Source organism: Labrus bergylta, chromosome 15 (assembly GCF_963930695.1).
Source record: "Labrus bergylta chromosome 15, fLabBer1.1, whole genome shotgun sequence".
NCBI lineage: Eukaryota > Metazoa > Chordata > Actinopteri > Labriformes > Labridae > Labrus > Labrus bergylta.
This window is the reverse complement of record NC_089209.1, coordinates 14120788-14140468: the sequence shown is the minus strand read 5'-3', so window position 1 is coordinate 14140468 and position 19681 is coordinate 14120788. Positions and strand designations below refer to the sequence as shown.

The 19681-nt window shown below is 41.2% G+C and overlaps 1 protein-coding gene across 1 annotated transcript in view; it reads left to right on the top strand.

Annotated features, from left to right (window-relative positions):
• The window catches only part of LOC109987682 (steroid hormone receptor ERR2-like), a 39289-nt gene that overhangs the window by 10585 nt on the left and 9023 nt on the right, over positions 1–19681 (top strand). The window contains exons 2-5 of the mRNA XM_065963999.1: positions 254–666; positions 5197–5313; positions 14184–14294; positions 14701–14862. Coding sequence (XP_065820071.1) covers positions 254–666; positions 5197–5313; positions 14184–14294; positions 14701–14862 — 803 coding nt within the window. The remainder of the gene's footprint in view (positions 1–253; positions 667–5196; positions 5314–14183; positions 14295–14700; positions 14863–19681) is intronic.

Genomic DNA, 19681 nt, shown 5'->3' with positions numbered 1-19681 from the left:
TATATGTACTTTGTTTGCGTTATCTCTTGTTTGAACACATCATTCAATATTCAGAATCAATATGTTTATAATTGGGAGGTCATTAAATCGTTGGATTATAGGGCCTCCTTACTCCTGAATCAAGAGGTTAAACCAGTGATGGATTCTCCTGAATCAAGACCACTCTGGTCAATCACTTGTTTTTGTTCTGTTCTGTTTTCGTTCATTTATACAATAACTGACTCCATCTCTTTTCACTGTTATGTTTATCCAGGTTGTTAAACAGAATGCCCTCTGAGGACCGACACCTCTCCTCCAGTTGTGGTTCCTACGTCAAAACCGAGCCTTCCAGTCCCTCCTCCTCTCTCCTAGACAACGGCAGCCACCACAGTCCAAGCGGCAACTCCGACGCTAGCGGAGGCTACATTAACGGCAGCAGACACCCACACGCCCTGGACTCCCCGCCAATGTTCAACCCGAGCATGCTGGGAGGCGGCGCTGCCTGCCTACGCCGCTACGAGGACTGCTCTGGAGGCGTGGCAGACGACTCGCCGATCAAGTGCGAGTACATGCTCAATGCCATCCCCAAGAGGGTCTGCCTGGTGTGTGGAGACATCGCCTCAGGGTACCACTATGGGGTGGCCTCGTGTGAGGCCTGCAAAGCCTTCTTCAAAAGAACAATACAAGGTATTTCCTGTTTCCTGTTTACTGGCTCACCTGCTATCCAATCTCTCTCTAAGACTGGATACACACTAGACAATGTTCAAATCTCAACCCATTTTAAATACATTGAAGACCACTGACATGAGAACAGTTTCAACTGATTTTTAACTCTGTATTCCTCCAAACGTCACAGACAGTGTGACGACTCGCCTCACTGTTTAAAGTAACTATTTCAACGTAGCGATTCCACAGATATGAGATATCAGAGAAACTTGCATGGTCATACATGACTTCAGAAGAAATGACATGTCTTGATGACGCTTCCCGGTCTGCTTTGTTCTCATTGGCTACTGCCGGTATTCCATCAGAGGCAGTCTGATAATAATACCACACACTTAAGGATTATTTGGACAAAAAAAGCTTCAAATCAGGCCATGTCTGATTGTTGTGTGTTTGTGTGTCCTGATCAAAGATCCATTGTCCTGAGATCCAAGTGTTTCAATCCCTCTGCTGTTATGAGTCAAATACAAGGTTGTGAATGCGAGAGTCTGTAACAGGCATTAAGGCCCAGACTGTAAATCTGCTCAGGATTGTGATTTTTTTTTGATGCGTCTGCTTGTGAACGGTTCATCTGGCATGGACTCTGCCATGTGTGGCAGCTGTTACAGAATAATCACTTGGACAGAGTTAACATGCTGCAAACTCCAATACAGATTTCAAATTCTGTCTGAAGGACCTTTTTCTGTAGACATTTGAACGGTAGGTTAGTGAGGCCACATTAAGAAGGTTAAATTAAACCCAGTGAGTAATTCATTGTCTAAACCCATCTGACATGTGTAAGCAACAGATAACTCTTTAACATACATTTTTGCTTTATGTTGTTGTGGTTCAATGCAAAGATGCCTTCATTTACAGGAACAAAGTTTAGCTTAGATGCTAAACTAGATCCAGATACAAAAATAAATGTTAGTGGAAAATACCTCAAACATGATGATGGCTGTTTTGGACAATGACAAAAAAAAAAAACAGTTAAATTGGATATTAGACAAAACAGAATGCACTTCATTTACACCTCTGCAGACATTTATGGAGGATTGCAAAGTGAGCAGACTAAAACTACAACATAAACTCAAAATGTTCACATGTATCCATTTGGATTGAGCATGGTTTGAGAGAGAACAGCCACTCAACAAGGGTGTTACTGATTTAAACATCTGATCGCGTGTTGAAGTCACTTTGTTGAAGGCATTTGTTAAATATCTTTCAATATTAAGTGAGAATATTTTTAAGAGATGCTGAAAATGGCTAAAAATCCTAAGAGCTGGAAAGACTCAAATAAGAATCTTCAAATTGCAAAGATTTTCATTACTTTGGTATTTTAACCACATCTTGAAAACCAGTGTGTTTGATCAGTGTCATTTCAAAGGCTGTGTGTGTATCGGCAGCACACCAGCAGCACAGTGAAGGACTGTAAATAGAAAGCACATGTGACTTTGTATTGTCTTGCACAGATCCCTCCTCTTCTTCCTCTTCTTCTCGCTCTCCTTCGTGGAGGACGGCCCATAATGAACCTAATCTGTCCGTCACTCGTCCTGAGCCGTGGGAGCTTCAGTCAATAACAATCAGTGTTGGGTGACTGTAATTAAGAAGCAGCATTTCATTGGGAGAAAGTAGAGAGAGAGAAGGAGGAGGAGGGTAGGAGGTGTGGATCTGTACTTTGCCCTCCAGGCCCCTCCAGCCCGTACCCAAAGGGGGGGGCACGGATGGAGGGGGGCAATTAGAGGCTCAGGCATGTGTCATCAGGGGTAGTAACAGAGGAAGGAGAGAGAGTGAGAGATGAAGAGGAGTCCGCAGAATAAAAGGCAGAGGGAAAGGGGACTGGGACGTGGTCACTCACTGAAAGGAGAATTCACATTAATGGAATGGTAATCAGGGAGGGGGGTCCCGGCCCCGCTAAAGGAGGAGGACAAGGAGAGGTCCGGCCTGAGTGGAGACGAGCGCGTGGATAATAGCATGGCATAACAATATATCAAAATTTAGAGGGAAAATAAGAGAGGTTAAGGAAGGATATTAGAGTGGTTGAAACGTCCTTTGAGAGATAAAGGTGGACACAAGACCTGATTAACTAAGAGGGTACGCCGACAGTGAGCTTTTAGAGGCGGGCAATTTAAGACGATTGTGCAACCCATGCGACACACACAAACACACACACACACACACACACACACACACACACACACACACACACACACACACACACACACACACACACACATACACACATACACGTGATTCCTTCAGGTATAAAATGTTTTCTTTAATAACCATAAGCCGTTTTCACATATAAACTCCGGATAATATCTAGATAATTGCAGGAAGAACGCTCCGGAGATTCTCCCGACCTAGCCGTTCACATATGCTCCTCACAGCGGGGGACTATCCCTGTCAGAGGGGAGGGTCGGGTCGGGGGATTTCCTGGGGTAAGACATGACGTAAATAAACAAGGCGGAAGTAGCGGCAAAAGCAACAGAGTCCGCTACACGACGTTATAATGAGAATATTTGCCTTTATATCAATGCTATGTGTAGTCCAATGGAATGACAACATCCACAAAAGAGAGGAGAACAACATACTGACGCACAGAAAACAGAATGCAGCCGTTTAATTACGGGTAAAGTCCGCGCAAAAAATGCGGCTGTTTGCGTGAAGTCCCTCCGGGTAGCCAAATCTCCGGAGTTTTTCAGGAGATTTCCGTATGTGTGAGAAGGGTTATACAGGGTTCTAAACTGATAAAAAAAATCTTTATTATTTGTATCTTATATTATATTATTTTAAGAATATTGCACTTTATTTTTTGATAAAAAAATGTGATTTTTAAAAAGTTAGAAGGAGGGGAAACAGGGGTTTAACGTCGTATTACAAAACAGCAGATATGTGCAAGAATGAATTGTGCAAATAGCATGTTGATGTGATGGCTGAAGGAAGAGATTTTAATCATAGAAAATAATCAAATATTAAGAAAAACGGTGTGTTTTCTTTGTGAGCTAACGTCAACATTTTAAAGTAAAAACAGATTGCTGCTGGTACAAAATATCACTGTAGTTTTCTCCAAATTCCTCGTGACGAAAGAAGTAATGTTCTTCACCGTCTATTAACAACATGAACTATTCCTAACATGCAGAATCAGGCCTCAGTGAAACTTCCACTGTGAAAAACACAAACAGACGAGAGTGAGAAGAAAAGTGTTTTTTCAGGGAGTCATTTCCTATAGGTTTTCTCTGTATTTGTTGTTTATTTCTTGCATGAATTGCATTGTGGGACATTAGTAGACGTACTCAAAAAAGCTCTCTCTTACTTTTATGCGTTCATTGTTTAAATTAGTCACTTCTCTTTGTCCTAATTTCCTACACACTGATCGATAAGTTATGATTAAATGCTTTGTTTACAAAGTCATCAGCTTTCTGTGTTATACCAACAGTATAATATATGATTCATTTAATTTGTAGTTCATTTGTAGTTTACAGAAGTGATACGCAGCATGTGTCTGTACGGCTGCACCGTACTGTATTTCCCCTTCAGTTAAAAGACCTCACCCACCCTGAAACCCTGCTGCAGCCTCTGCCAACATGCTGGCATGGAGCCGCAGCCCCTCACTGTGCATGTGACCCAGCTGCTCCGTCCATGCCAGGGATCCTGACAAATGTTGGCACCTTCTCCTTGACCAACAGGGGATTGTTTGTGTGTGTTTGGGAGGGTTCAGATCTGCAATAGACACCTAGTTTGCGGATACATCTGTGGACTTACAGGACTTTGTTTTAACATTCAGTCGAGGGATTAGACACATCAGGTCACTTTAACGTTTGAAGTGATCCTGAAAATGTAAAAGGTTAACCAGACTCTGATGGGAAACTGGCAGCAGGTACATTCAATCAGTCTGTATTTCTGTCCTTTTTTGGACCTGAGTGATTAAATTGCATAAAAATCTATCCATTGTGAGACGGACTTGAATAATACATGGAGCTTTGCCACAGGATACATGCGTCTAATACAGTGGCTCTCTGTATTTCATTGAGAACATTATACAGAGCGCTCGACTCTGCGTCCATCTCTTGGACCTCATGTTGTTGAGGGAGGGCAGATTTCCCATCATCCTCTAGGTGAAAAAGGATGGGCTGCACGGGGTCGCGGTGAGCGCTGCGCAGAGGACGCTCTGCATTAATGAAGCTAATTTATCTGTGAATCAGAGCGGGGGGAGGGGCTCCTGGGCGGGGTGGTGCTTTTTACATGTCCCATCAAAATGCCACTAAACCCTCCTCTCCTTCAGGGATGTCACACAGGGTCACCTTGGGACAGGTGTGTTGGTGTGTGTCTGCGTGCGTGGATGTGTGTGTGTGTGTGTGTGCAGTATAATTTACTGTCTTACTATGCCCCGTTGTTTACCTTTTCTGATTTGGTCTCCTGTTCTATGCAATAACTCCAAACCTTCTAATTCCTCTTTTGCGCTGGGGTTGCGCCCTCTAAATAAAGGATTTTCTTTTCTTTTATCTCCTGCAGGGAATATTGAGTACAGCTGTCCGGCCACCAATGAATGTGAGATCACCAAACGGAGACGTAAATCGTGCCAGGCATGTCGCTTCATGAAATGTCTCAAAGTCGGCATGTTGAAAGAAGGTGAGTGCCGTATTATTCAGATACTTTTAGTGTGTTTTTTTTTTTTCTTTAACCTCTATCAAATTGAAATATCATTTGAGGAATACAGTGCTCAACATAAGATGAATCATTGATTCCAGGACCAATTAAGATGTGATCTGCAACTTTATTGACAACTATTAATGTGGTTATTTGGCGAAGTTGTGAAAATACTCTCTCTTTTCTTTGTAAACTATTACTGCTCTTCTCTCTGCATATTGAAATGATTATTTTCTGCACCACAGACAATGAGAAGACAATTTTCTTTATTTAGAAAATACAGTTTTGAAAGTAGAGAAAGTGATTGATATATTACTGCAGGCTTTTTGAGATTTAAAACCAGACATCAATTTAAAAAAAAAATAAGATAAAATAGCACTTATCACAACTTATCATGAAATATAATAACCTATTTCTTCTTTCTCCTAAGTCTTGTTTTGAATTTAGAGAACTAAGCTGTCTTCTACCTAAACAATTTCAGCATAAAGATGTCAGCCCTCACATTGAAATATATATAACTTTTAATGATAAAGAATGCATCTTCATGCTCACCGTGTTCACTTTGAGTAAGACTGCCTTCGAGGAGTTATTGAGCTGAGCACGCCAGCCTTTTCTTTTTCAATCTAAATCACCAAATACTAATGCCTAACACTATGAAACAGTTTTAAAGTGTTAACAAAATTAAGTTGAATGAGTTAATCCAAGTGTTTTTTTAATTTGAGTTTACTGAGAACTGATTGATGTAAAGTTAAAATCTAAAAGCTAACAAATCGAGGCCTAATATTTAGTGTCAAACTTCTGGAGTTAAGAAAAAGAAAACAAAATGTCTATCTGTAATTTAAGTAAATAAAAAATATAACAGAACATTGTCCTATGTCAGCAAATCTAATATAGTTTTAAGTCTTATGTCCAGAGGAGTGATCAGTGATCAGATATTAAACACGGCCTTGGCCTCGGGGAGACACCGGTGACATCACCCACCAGCCTTACTAACCCGTCCTCACGCCGTAGAGCCTCTCAGGAAGCGGAAAAAAAGCTGCTGAGTTGGATGTTCCCACTGAGACTGACTGAGAAGTGTAACAGTACTCCTGAAAAGCACAGGCTGTTCCCCCGAGACCTCCATCTCCCCCGGGTGCTGGGTGTCTCTCGCCCACTCTCTCTCTCTCTCTCTCTCTCTTTCCCTCCCTCTGTCTGTCTGTCTGCCTGCCTTCCTTTCTCTTTCCTGGCATATTGATCCACTAAATGCTTTCCGAACATCTCATCTCACTTCCTGCATGTGTTGTTTCTCCTCTGCAGAAATCCCTCTGGGAGCACAGAGGGAAAATCTAACCCATGGATTTTTCTTTTTCCTTTTTTCTCAAGGAAAGAGGATTTTTTTTTCTTCTTTTGTTTGTTTTCCTGCATTTGTTTGTTTAGCAGGGAAAAAAAATATGTCACACTGATACACAAAGTGTAAAGTAAAGTGTCAGTACAAACACGTATGATAATGTAGTGCTGAATTAGGACATACTTCTATGCAACCAGACCTTAACTACTCACCACTTATTACAAAAAAACATCTCAGATTCAGAATCAAACAGTGGACCAAGATGGTGCCGTGGATGATTGCCACGGTACTGCGCTCTCTCAAAGTTGTTACAAAAAACATCTCTCTATTTCTTGGGAACTGGGAGATAGAAAACAAATAGTTCAAATATGTTTATTTCATGTATTTCACTTGCACACATTTCAACCTGTCAGGCGAAGAAAGAGACACATTAGGCAAAGACAATGCGTGAGGTTAAAGAGACCTGTAAATGCTCAACTCATGGCGTTGGTTGAGCCTGTTTGTCCGCAGTAGAAGCTTCAGCTGTAACGCACAGCCACTTTCTAATAGGTTGTTTTTTGAACAGATCTAATGACATACCCACTTGTTTTAAGATTCTGAATAAAGATGCACAAATCATCTTAAATCCTAAAAAAAAAAAAAAAAAATTGGCTTATTATAGCTCCAGACGTTGCCTCATAATCATCACATATTTGCCGTCTTACACCGTCTTCAGTGTAAAAGTTATCCCGTGAAAGTTCTCTGTACACCCATGGGAACTATGGAATTGCTCATAATTAATCTGGGAAACTTTTTAATGGTGCTAATTTGCCAAATATTGGCTAAAAAAAGGGCTTCAGCTGTAGGCCACAAGTTACACACTGACTCCTAACTGACATTGTACATCTGTCTCTCAAAGTAGAATGAGAGCTGCAGCCCCAAAAACTCACTGCGTAACAATCTGCAACATGATATTAGACAAGGAATAGTTCAAACAAAATCCATGTTTTTTTGTGTATTTCATGCTGCATTATAAATGTTTTATCAATAGAGTTGATTCTGATTCATAAATCTTGGACTTGAGATGCAACATACCAACACTCAATTTAGACTTCATAGCTGTGTTTGTATAATTATGATATATTCATGTATTCAGAAGGAGCTTAAATAAGATTTGAAGGCAAATAAACAACAGTTTAAAAACTCTGATATAATAGGAAACATTAACGATTTTTAAATGGGCTCCTCTTAGAGACACAACAGTCGTGAACTTCCTAAAATAAAACCCAGGTGATACAGTTTTGTCGGGATATGCGAGCATCAAACACGTCTCTTAATAGAAGGCAGTAGCCGTTAACAACAATCTGTGCTGCTATCACCAGATTGCATGTCAGGCTTCTTGTTCACTTCCACACTTCACTTGACGTCGCTCCGTTTGTTCATCTCAGAAGGAAGGGTCATACATTGTATTGCCATTACAACGCTATTTATACACGCACTCACTCTTGATGTCTTCATCTTGGCACAAATATCTCACGCCGAGCCTTTGAGTCTCGGCCAGAAAATACAAACCATGCCTCAGAAATAATGCTGAAACTATTAGTGCATGCTTAAAAGAAAAACAGCGGGGTATTGTCTGTGGCGGGCCAAGTTAAGCCATTGATGTGGACAGACTGTGTGTGTGTGTGTGTGTGTGTGTGTGTGTGTGTGTGTGTGTGTGTGTGTGTGTGTGTGTGTGTGTGTGTGTGTGTGTGTGTGTGTGTGTGTGTGTGTATAAGGCGGGAATTTAACGCAGCCACCGCCTGCCGCCCCCGAGACGCAGCATCACAGCCGCTGCGACGTGTGGCTCAGTAGGTGATTCTCTGAAAGTAATGGCATTCAATTAAAGGGAAAAGGACATTCAGTCATGGCAGAGAGCCCATGTGATCATGGAATCAGTGGGGGACAGAGGCTCGTCCTACTTCATGTAATGAGATCAGCGTATAACAAGTGGCCGAGGGCTGGTCATGGAAAAGGAATAATCACAGAGTGTAATATGGAAGCAGGTGTCATGTATGAAGCAATCTCATTTGGGTTCCGAGTTACTGTACATTACATGTTTTTTGTACATTGCATTAAACAAAGAAATAGAACACATGATAGGAAATAAAGTGTACAGCGGTTCTCCTGTTATCGAGAAGTTTTCACTTGTTGCAGTGCGTCAGAGTTGTAAGATCACGTGTGATCTTATATGCTTGTTCTAAAAGTGTTTAATATTTCCACCAGGACCCTCTAAGCTCTGCGCTAAGCATGCCATCCTGAATTATAAAGTGCCAGCTGCCACAGTCATAGAGCAGCTCCATTAGTGGGCAGGGAAACCCGTCCTCTCTCTAACACCTGCTGCTAATCAGCTGACTCCAGCTGATCGGAGTCATGTGTAGATCCAAATAAATCCACTTTTTTTCCTGAAAGCACAAGAAAGCGCAGAGAAGCAAAATGTCTTCGTTAATCAACTTGAAAATGTTCAATTTAGCCATAAAGCACAAAAGGAACTACGTATTTTTTTAATTTTGGTGGTTAATTGTGTCTTGATAAGTCTAAATCTGAGTGGTGAGCTTTATGTGATAAGACAGACATATTATATCTTACATCCAGGGGTAGAACAAAGACACTCATGAGGAAAATATTGCACATGACGGGCATCTTTCCAGACCTGGCTCTGCAGCTGTGCCATCAGACCCCCTGGATGAGTGAGGTGGAAGCAAGCGGCTGAGAAAAGCGGCTCTTGCTCCGCGACCCCTTATATGTCCGGCCAAAGCTGATAATAGGTCACTGGTCCAGTGGAAAACTCTCCTAATTTCAATGGGCGGAAGGTATGGTGTCAGTCAGTACTGCCAGGAGTCAGTAAACGCAGCTTATAGCAACGCTAAAAGCAATGCTAATGACCCACATAGCATTACTGTATGGTGTTTAATGATGCAAGAATTTACTGGAATAAATTAGCATTTTCTGCCTTTGTGGTTTGAGTCACTGTTGGTGTTTCTTTATGAAAATGGAGGATTTGTTTTAGCTTTATTATGGTTTTAGTGCTGTGCAGGTCTTAGACCAAATGATCACAATAGCAACGTATGTTAGCAAACTAGCAACAGACATTAAAATCCCAATTTCTGTCATGAATAAACGTTTTAACACTTTCAAAAAAACTTGAAAATTCACTTCTCATAAGCCGTTGCTTGTTGGTTTCAGTGTTAGCTCAGTGCTTCCTTGATTGTGGGGATTTTTTTTTTTTTACTCTGACGATGTAATGTGGTGGATAAATACAAGCTGCCAGATTATTTTGGCATCCTACGCTGCTGTCTCGCTCTCACCCAACCACAGATAAGAGATCAGCAGTCTTTCCTGAGCGAACGTGGCTACTGGGGTTACGTTACAGCCTTATTTTCCTCCAGCCACATACACAAAAGATTAGTGAAGCCATATCCAATATCACAGACTGTCAGGGCCCTTTCTGATCAATAGGCTCACATCAGAACCCAATCTATACACTAAGATTACATCATCAAAATAAAGATAGAAAATATATTTTTATGGCTTTAAATTCCTGTAAATACATACAAACAGTTTATGTTTGAATATACAAAATTCAGTTCTCTTGTATTACTTTAATCTATGTATTCAAAGAAGTTAAACTGTTGCCTCACAAACATTTCTATCTGAGGGCAAATGTACCGGGCCTTGTTTGCTTTTGAAGGTGTCAGAGTAGTAGGCAGACTGCAGCTGAGAGTCAGCGCCCACCCAGCCGCTCTGCACCCGCCTGTCCTCACTGTCTGACAGGTGATAGATCAGACACGGAGGCTAACACGTGTTCCTCTGAAGACGGGGGTTTAGCCGAATGCTGGCCTCTGATGCACACACTCGAACTCACAACACAGACATTCATGTAAATGCCAAATATATCTTCCCTGACAAGTGACATGGGGTCAGGCCGCGAGGTGCATGTTCCCTCCTGTCACCCTTCACCTTTTTTTTTTAACTCACATTGGTGCAAACACCACAAAACCAAACACAAGCTACAAGAATACAAAAGGGTATCCTGAATCGACCCGGCCATCTCCAGCCGTGCAGATGTTTTCGATCCCAACGCATTTGTGGTCAGCGTGGCTTTCTAATACACAGTAATACCCCTCGTGGACACGCCAGCTCAGATTTATGAAAAGTGTAGCAGGTGGGACGCCGTCCTCACATACACACCCCCCTCCTCCTCTGCCCATTTTTCTTGTATTCCACCCCTCACTTCTTCTCCGCGGCCCACCCAGACTCTGCACATTCACACAAAAGCTGTCAGATGCCCTTAACTTTTTGCACACTTGTAGACGCGGCCCCTCAGAAGTATCTCTGCTAACTCTGTGACTTGTAAAGGGTGGGACCTCATCTGTGTGTGTTGGGGGCGGGGGGGGGGGGGGGCTCGGGCTCTGCATCCCTCTGATTTTTCCCAGCTAAAATAGGGAGTTCCTAATCTCCCCTTGGCAGCGTTCACCAGCCAGTCAATTCTGACACATTCGCTAGAAAGAAGGGCCTCTGACAGGTGAGGGGCCCAAAATAGTTGCATGAGATACACACATGTTCTATATAGTAACACATACACTTGATGCACTCTGAGACACATACACATTTACGCATATAGTCATTTTTGTAAGTAGTAGTAGCAGTTACAGACAGTGAAGTAATTTTATCCGAACTGTGACTGTGAATTTAAGGTTTGAACAATAGCAGGAAGTAATATGCTATAACCTTAACAGAAACTAAACAGTGTGGGTCTTTTAGGAAATGATTCTTGTGTTTTCAGAATCAATAATCCACAATTTTACTCAATTTAGGCCACACAAAACACAAACTAACAAAGAATCAATTTATTTCCGCAGCGCCGTTTTCCAAGCAGCTTGAATAACACACATGTAGACCATTGATTAGAGCAGGGTACAGAGTAAATAAAATTTGACAAATTTAAATACAATTTCTGTTGAATTTGGCCCTTTGTGGGACTTCAATATTTTCTGAAATTGCCTTTAATAAGAAGAAGTACGGAGGAGGAGGAAGAGGTTGTCAACAGATTAGTTAAATTGCATTTTGTTTAGATTAAGAACGAATGACATACACACATTAAAGGGTAAAATAAATCTACATGACACACACACACATACACACGAGCACACAGTGGCGGCTGGATAGAAGAAAACAGCCGCTTCTATCAGGAATGCGCTTTAAGGCTGCACGAGTCAATAAAGATATTGAATGTGAAAGAGAAGCTGGGGTCAGGTGGTCATAAAGATTGCTCCTATGCAAACATGCCTCATCTTACTACACACACACACACACACACACACACACACACACACACACAGAAAGGACAGACAGTATCTCTGTCTCAGGCCATCTCCATGTACTCTACTGTATGATCTTACCAAGCTCATGGCATCCAGCACACACACACACACACACACACCTCCACCACTTCCCACTCGACACACTCCCTTTTACAACCCTGCATCCATATTTTGGCCGCCACACTTTGTGAAGGCCCAGCAATCATAAAAATGTATCTGGATGCTTTAAAGATGATCCGCGCACCCGCCTGGCTCCCTCACTACAGAGTCACAAGCTCTCCTCTGGACCTGATTGTCCTGCAGCATAGAGGCTGCTGTGGTTTTGGGCCTGAGGTGTGGAATGTGCTGCTGACGATGACACAAACCATCCTCCTCCCCCTCCTCCTCCTCCTCCTCCCTTCATCCCTCTACAGCTCTCCAAGAGGGGCCTCGTCCAGCTGTCTTGTTGTGGTCAGATTCTCAGTACTGTGCTGAATCACATGGGGAGGAGATAATCCCACACTGGCTGGGACAGGCAGGGCTGTCAGGGAGAAAACGCACACCCGATGCTGAAAGAGGCGGTAAAAAGAGACAGAGAGGGAAAGTGAGAGAAAACTGATACATCCAGCCAAAAACTGGAGCCTTTTGCTGTCTCATTCCCCGACTCTCCTGTCCTCAAACATTACCCGACCCTTTTTTCTTTACCACTCTCTGTTATTTTCTCTGCCCTGGGTCTCTGCCCTTTTTGCAGCGCCGCTAAGCTGTAAACTGAAACTGGTTAGCGCTGAGCTCTTAATTCTTGTCAGCGTCTATTAATTATGGACCAGTTGGATGTTCCAGTTCAAACAGCCCCCGCGGATCTTGGAATTCTAACTCCGGCTGTTTGGTCACTTGTCGCTCGTTGCAGCCACATGACCCTGCAGCCCACAGCAGGAACATAGTGTCTGTGTCTCTCTGTTACTGTGTGTGTGTGTGTGTGTGTGTGTGTGTGTGTGTGTGTGTGTGTGTGTGCGTGTGCGGCTTTGTATATAGGGGCAGGGGCAAAATAAGCAACAATTGTCTGTCACTTAGTCTGACTAATCTATTTTATATGAATTTATGTTATACAGTTGCTTACTATGTTTTTCCATTACACAAGCTTGATTCATCTGTCTCTGTTTGGCCTATGTTTGTCATTAAATATAGAGAGGCTATTGAATTGGTTTAATACCCACAATTTCCTGATGCACAATGTGTAATTTTGAATTCACCTTAAACAAAAGTAATGGTAGGAACAAGTACTAAAGGTTCATCTATCGTAAAGCCAGCTCCTGGCTGCCTAACTGACTAATTAAAACTGCATCCACATGCGTTCAAAGAACAAGAAGTCTATTTGCGAGCCTTATTGATTACTTTAAGGCATACAAATGGAAAGCTGTGTTAGGAGAGGGGCTCTCGATTTAGCTTCAATCTGCCAGGCATAAAATGATCTCACTGTGTTTGCTGGGAAGAATGAGCTCCCTCTGGGCACACCGGGTAATTAGGTTAGTGGATAGTCGGTGTCAGGAAATTGAAAGACCATCCTAATCGGATTCTTTTGTTTCCTGGGGAATCAAAGGAATTTATACGAGTCACTGGTAAATCTCACACGACTCACTTCCACTTGACCATGTAAAATCTGTTTGCTCTCCCTCCATGCTCAAACAACTTTTAATACCAGAGTGTAAATCCAGAACACGAGGCGCATCAGATGTGGCCCGTGTCCTCTGAGATGGCTTTCAAGCTAATCCCAGATATGTCCGTTTGTATACTAACTAGATGCTTACACTCCTCCATCGGTAACAAGCATGTATTGAACAGTCCCTCTCTTAAATTAAAGGGTGGGGGGAAGCCAAGAAGTTTAGCAGTCCCAATGACGATCTTTGCATAAACATACCACTGGAATTAATGACAATTATATTTTTAATGAATTCTTAAGTGATCCTTTTTAACCCTTGAAATAATTATAAAACCTTAGAGTGAAGATGGAAGAATAGAAGCTTAAAGCTTAACATTGGTCATGGGGCATTAGAATTAAATCAGATGAAGTCAGATTAAACATCTCCTGGTAGCTGTAAATGTTGCAGCTCAAGAACGATTTTTGCTGAGATAAATTATATTTTGTTTTAATCTGCTAAATAATCAATAAGTGGTTTACTCTGCTTTTTTTTCTTTTTTTTTTGCAGGTGTACGTCTGGACCGGGTGAGAGGGGGCCGTCAGAAGTACAAACGGAGGTTGGATGCAGAGAACGGCGGTTACCTCGGCCTCTCCATCCCGCCTCCTGCGAAAAAGCCTTGTGAGTCAAACAGCATTATCCTCTGTTCCTCACTCAGTTGATTTAAAAAAAAAAAAAAAAAAACTTTTTTATTGCAAAAATTAGAATTCATTTTGTAATGTAATGTGAGCAGAACTTTGCAGATGTATCGTTTCATTTTCACTGTTCAGGAATGCAAACATCCTAACAAGCCCTACCTGCCAACATTTTTATACTTTTTATCACAATCAATTGAGATTCTAAACTCTATGTGAAGTAAAACTTTAAAAAATGTATTATTATTCATTTATTTAAGTTTTCAGTTCCTTTGTTCCATTTATTTAAGTTTTTATTTGCTCTGTTTAAATACCCCTCTCTCTCTCTCTCTCTCTCTCTCTCTCTCTCTCTCTCTCTCTTATTCTCTCCATCCTTTCTTCGCTCTTTTCAGTGACAAAGATCGTCTCCCATCTGTTGGTGGTGGAGCCAGAGAAGATCTACGCCATGCCTGACCCCAGCATGCCCGACGGAGACATCAAGGCCCTGACCACACTGTGTGACCTGGCCGACCGCGAGCTGGTGGTCATCATCGGCTGGGCAAAACATATCCCAGGTACAGAGACAGGACTGCTGATGAGTGACTGTTGTGTGGAAACATTTCATTTCTTGAGTTTTTGACATTCAGAACTATTTCAATTTCAATCATATAATATTGAATTTGTTAATAATTTTTTATTCAAAGTCACGAATTGACATAAAAAAGAAATCTAGGATTATATGACCAGTAAGTTTTTCATGACATATACAAGGATGTAAAGCTCTTTCTCATGTTATAATTTAAGCTTTCAAATGATTCTTGAAAGACAATTTCCGAGTTTTGCTGTTGTTTAAGCAAAGAAGCAATCCAACATTTGTGCTTTGGTTTTTTGAAACAAATACAGTGTGAGAAGTACTTCACTTACTGTGGCACACACATAAACACCTCTCCCTCACACGCACACGTTCATGCACACACACAGGATAATTAACATCTGCTACTCATCTGCACCTAAGGGAGAAGCTAGTCCCATATTCTAAAATCTAATCAATAAAGAGCAGCTGAAACCTTTGATTTGACTGGTTGGGGTTGGGGGAGTCTGGGGGGGAGGGGAGGGGATCCGCCCCTGTGTCAATGTATTCCATTTCAATCCCAGACTTAAAGAAAGCAATCCTCTTACCTACTTAAGGAAACTACACAGGGCCGATTGTTAAATTGATTGATTTTGGGAAATACTGATGGATTTCTTTGGTCCTTGCTGATGAATTCTTAAATAAGACTTGTTATGTAAATGCCCTCAGATCTTCTTCTCTTTTCATATAAATGAGTCAAAACAAACATCATCAGTACCTTTAAAGGAGCACAAGTTGGTTTCAGTGTAGATACAGCTCATGGATCCAGTCACAAAGTATTTACACTATCAGACATCTGTCAAATTTATCTCAATTAAAACTTATTTTTATTCTTTCTCTGAGGGCAAGTAATTAATTCTCAAAAGGTTTGTCCCAATAAACCCAAATTTATCTAAAACGCTGACATCAAAGATCAGGCAGTGCTTGATGTTGTCACACTTCACTAAAATTTTAATAATTAATCAACTTCATGTGAAATTGTATATGTTCACTTATTTCCCAGCTAAGACAATACTGACCACCTGTAAAGCTCTGTGGTCCACAGATGATCGCCTTCATCACTGATTAGTCATCACGTACACTTTCGGCACCTATAGTTATTCGCAGTAGCTGTATTGATCCAGAATCTGTCAGAGGTCCAGATAACAAACCCAGTATGTGTTGTTAAAACTTTTCTGTAGGATGAGGATAACTCATCCTAATAATCTGAGTTACCCTGATCAAAGCGGAGGGCTGGATTCAGGCTAGATTTAAAGGAACAACATGTAAAAATATTTTAGAGGTAAAAAAACTTTAAAAAAAAAATTATACAACCACCATGATATTTTTTTCATGTTTTTCAATTAGCTGTTAATATGAAACATAAAATAGCAGTAAATCTGTCAGGATCTTTCTTTTTGTGTGGATTTTGGCACCCCCTGTGGACAAAGTTTGAAGTATTTACAGCGCTGGTAATCTGGGTTTTTGTCTGGAACAACTAGGACGAGGGGATTAAATTAATAAAGATAAAAGAGAGCTGTTAGGTTGTTTGGAGATTAGCATTTTTTTCGCTATGAGGTAATGCTGCTACTGTCTCATCATTGAGACTTTTAACTTGAACGATGCTTTTTGAGGTCAAAAGGAGGCCAAATAGCATATACAATTAAATTATTTTTCAGTTTAATTGTAGAGAGGGGAGGGGGGGTTTCAGAAGTTAATCCAAGAAATTTACATGCAGTCATATTTTTGCATTAACATTTTCCATGGCCGGCTATTGATCTTGAACGCTGTGAAGATCTAAATTCAGAGCTGACAGAGTTATTAAAGCGCCATGTGACACTCTGGGGACACTTTACCCGGGGCCAGCGGGTCAGAGTGTCACTGAGTAACGATTAAGACAAAAGGGGTCCCTACAGTTTAACAGTCCACTCCCACCATTACGCTCATAGCCCAGCGAGCAAATGGCCTTAATGATGAGGTAATAAGAGTCATTACTGCAGATCACTACATTAATGTAAAAGTCCTTCCATATCCAGATGTGTAAAGCTGTGAGGAAACATGTAGCATTTGGTACATTTTATTATACAATAACAGTTTGAAAGCTTGAACCTGTAAGGAATGGGCATGAGTTTACTTTTTCTTCATGCATGAAAGCAAATCTGGATTGTAGATTAGATGTTTTTAAGCAGATTTGTTGGAAGATTGAAATGGTTTTGAGACATGGTTTGTTGCAGAAGTTAAACATTAGATAATAAGGAAATGACTGGAGTGTTGTGTTATAGATTGAAAAGCATTGGTTATTAACTGGATTTCACCCAATGGCGGCACCCAATGGAACAATAGCTTTTTTCTCCTTCAAGATACCAATTCCCATACCAAGACTTGGGTATTGGCTGGTACAGATTTCCCCCTCAGATACCATTGCAATAAAAAAACACAATTATTATTGTTGGTTTATAAGAATTTCTGACATTTTCCAACCATCACTACATGTACTACTACCACTAGCACTGCACCAATTTTGTCACATGATAATTAGCCATGATAATTATCTGGAGCGCTTATAAATGTATTTGTCAGATCAATAACTGATGATGCATTATAGGCTGAATCTAAGACCAGTGTAGCTATTGTGATCAGTATTGAAACAACTCTATATACAAGAATTAAAGTGACGATATACACCTGTGCAAATGTGAAACAGCAACAGAAACACACACCTTGTTAAAACTGCATCAGAAATATCTAACGTTAAGTAAAGGAGCATCAGTGCCTTACTAGAACTTGACTGTATGTGACACACACTGTTGTGAAAATGGAAACAGAAGTATAGTTGGTGATGGGATGTTGCCACTTATTAGTGCAGCTGTTAACAAACACACACAAACACACACACACACACGCACTTATCTCGTACATATAACAGCACACAACAAGTGTAGATTTAGATTTCAGGAAACTCATTTCATGGCTTTATCTTCTTACTCTTTTCCTGCCACACACACACTACCCCTCTCTCTCTCTCTCTCTCTCTCTCTCTCTCTCTCTCTCTCTTTCCCTTTTTTCTTTCTGCCGTCATATCTCCGACACACACACTCTCTTGCTTCCTTGTTCTCTGGCTCCCCTGACTCTCCCCTCCTACTCCTGCGGCTCATATAGGGCCCTCTTGTCTCATTATTACCTCTGTCTTTTTATTAGGCCCATTAGGGCTCTTAGGAGGCCTGTAATGATACTAAATGAATAGAGAGTGAACTGCTGTCTGTTTTAGACCCAGCTCTCAATGACAGCTTCAAGCTTCACTGAAAACCGCTCACTCTCTTCATTGTGCTGAGGAGGGATTCAATTACTTATCTGATCTGTACCTGTTCAGTACTGTAGCACAACGGGAGAACCTCTTTTCTACAAACAATTACCAACATCGCACAGCATATATGGACACTCCTATTCAAATAGAGGCAATAATGTTGAATCATATGGTACAGTGGTTTAGTATGTACAGTGCTGGTTAATAGGATTTATTTCAAAGATCACCACCTATCCGTGAAGTGCAAAATAGACACTGGAGATCAGACCCTTACCCTCCATGCCCTTGTTTTTTTTGGCTTTGGCAACTGTTGCTATGTTTGGTGAGAGTTGGTTAACCTTAGAAATCTTGTCTTGTATATTCACACAATGTGCTTGAGTTGCCTTTAAATCATGTGTTTAAATGTAATTGTAGACACTTGTTTAAAGTTGTTTTTGTTTATTTTGTTAGACAACTTAGTAAAAAATGAAAGGAAAGCTGTCCTCTTTGCTTGAGCTGTGGATTGTCCAGAGGCAAAGTGCTGTATGGGCATTTCTTTCTTCCTTTATAGTCTATAACAGTGATTTCTTTGGCCTATAATCTCCCTGTTAAATGTATTAAATTAAGGCATTAAAACCTCTCTATCAGTTAAGCAGTTTGCCCGCCAGCCTATAAACTTTTTACTCTTTTCTCTTCATTTCTCCTCTACTGCTTTCTGCCACTTAAGAATTGAATAGACGATATTTCATTTTATTCTAGCGCAGTGAAAACCTGGTGGTGTCTTCTCTCTCTTATTCATGACATCACAAGAAGGCACGAAAACTGCACTGACAGAGACAGTGTCATGTTTGGTCAAACGGCCAAATGAATCAGTAGGTGAAATATTGATATTTCATCAGGGGGAGTGAACCTCCGCAGCGACACTTAACTCAGCCACCTCCGGGCGACGCACCTGAAGCTCCGGGGCGACCTCAGGGGAGGCAGGAAGTCACTCCATTGCCTCGGTAAATTGAATGGAAAGGAAAAAAGAAACACAGGTTGAGGAAAGGTAAAAGACTGATGAAGAAAAGGAGGAGACAGCAAGAGAGGATAACAGATCTTTCACAAAATGTGTAGAAAGAGAAGCAGTATTGAACAAAGAGAAAACACTTAAGAAACTCATAACAGTCATTATTTAAAGGGTCTATATGTAACTTTTTACATGTATAAATCGTTTTTTATCGCCCATTAATAAGCGAACGGTTAACTGATGTGAAAAACAGTACAAACTCATCACACACTCTCGCTACAGCCAGAGGCCGCTTTCCACACACTTCTATCCGCCCTAAGAGCTCTCAAAGGCGGACAAACTCATCACACACTCCTGCTCTCAGCCAGTGTCTGTCGAGACTGTCGTTTGTAGGATGGAGAATGAATACAGACACACAGACTCCTTCACAGACTTTCACATGCGTATGACCACTTACCTCCTCTGTAAACATTATGCCGGTAAATATCCAGT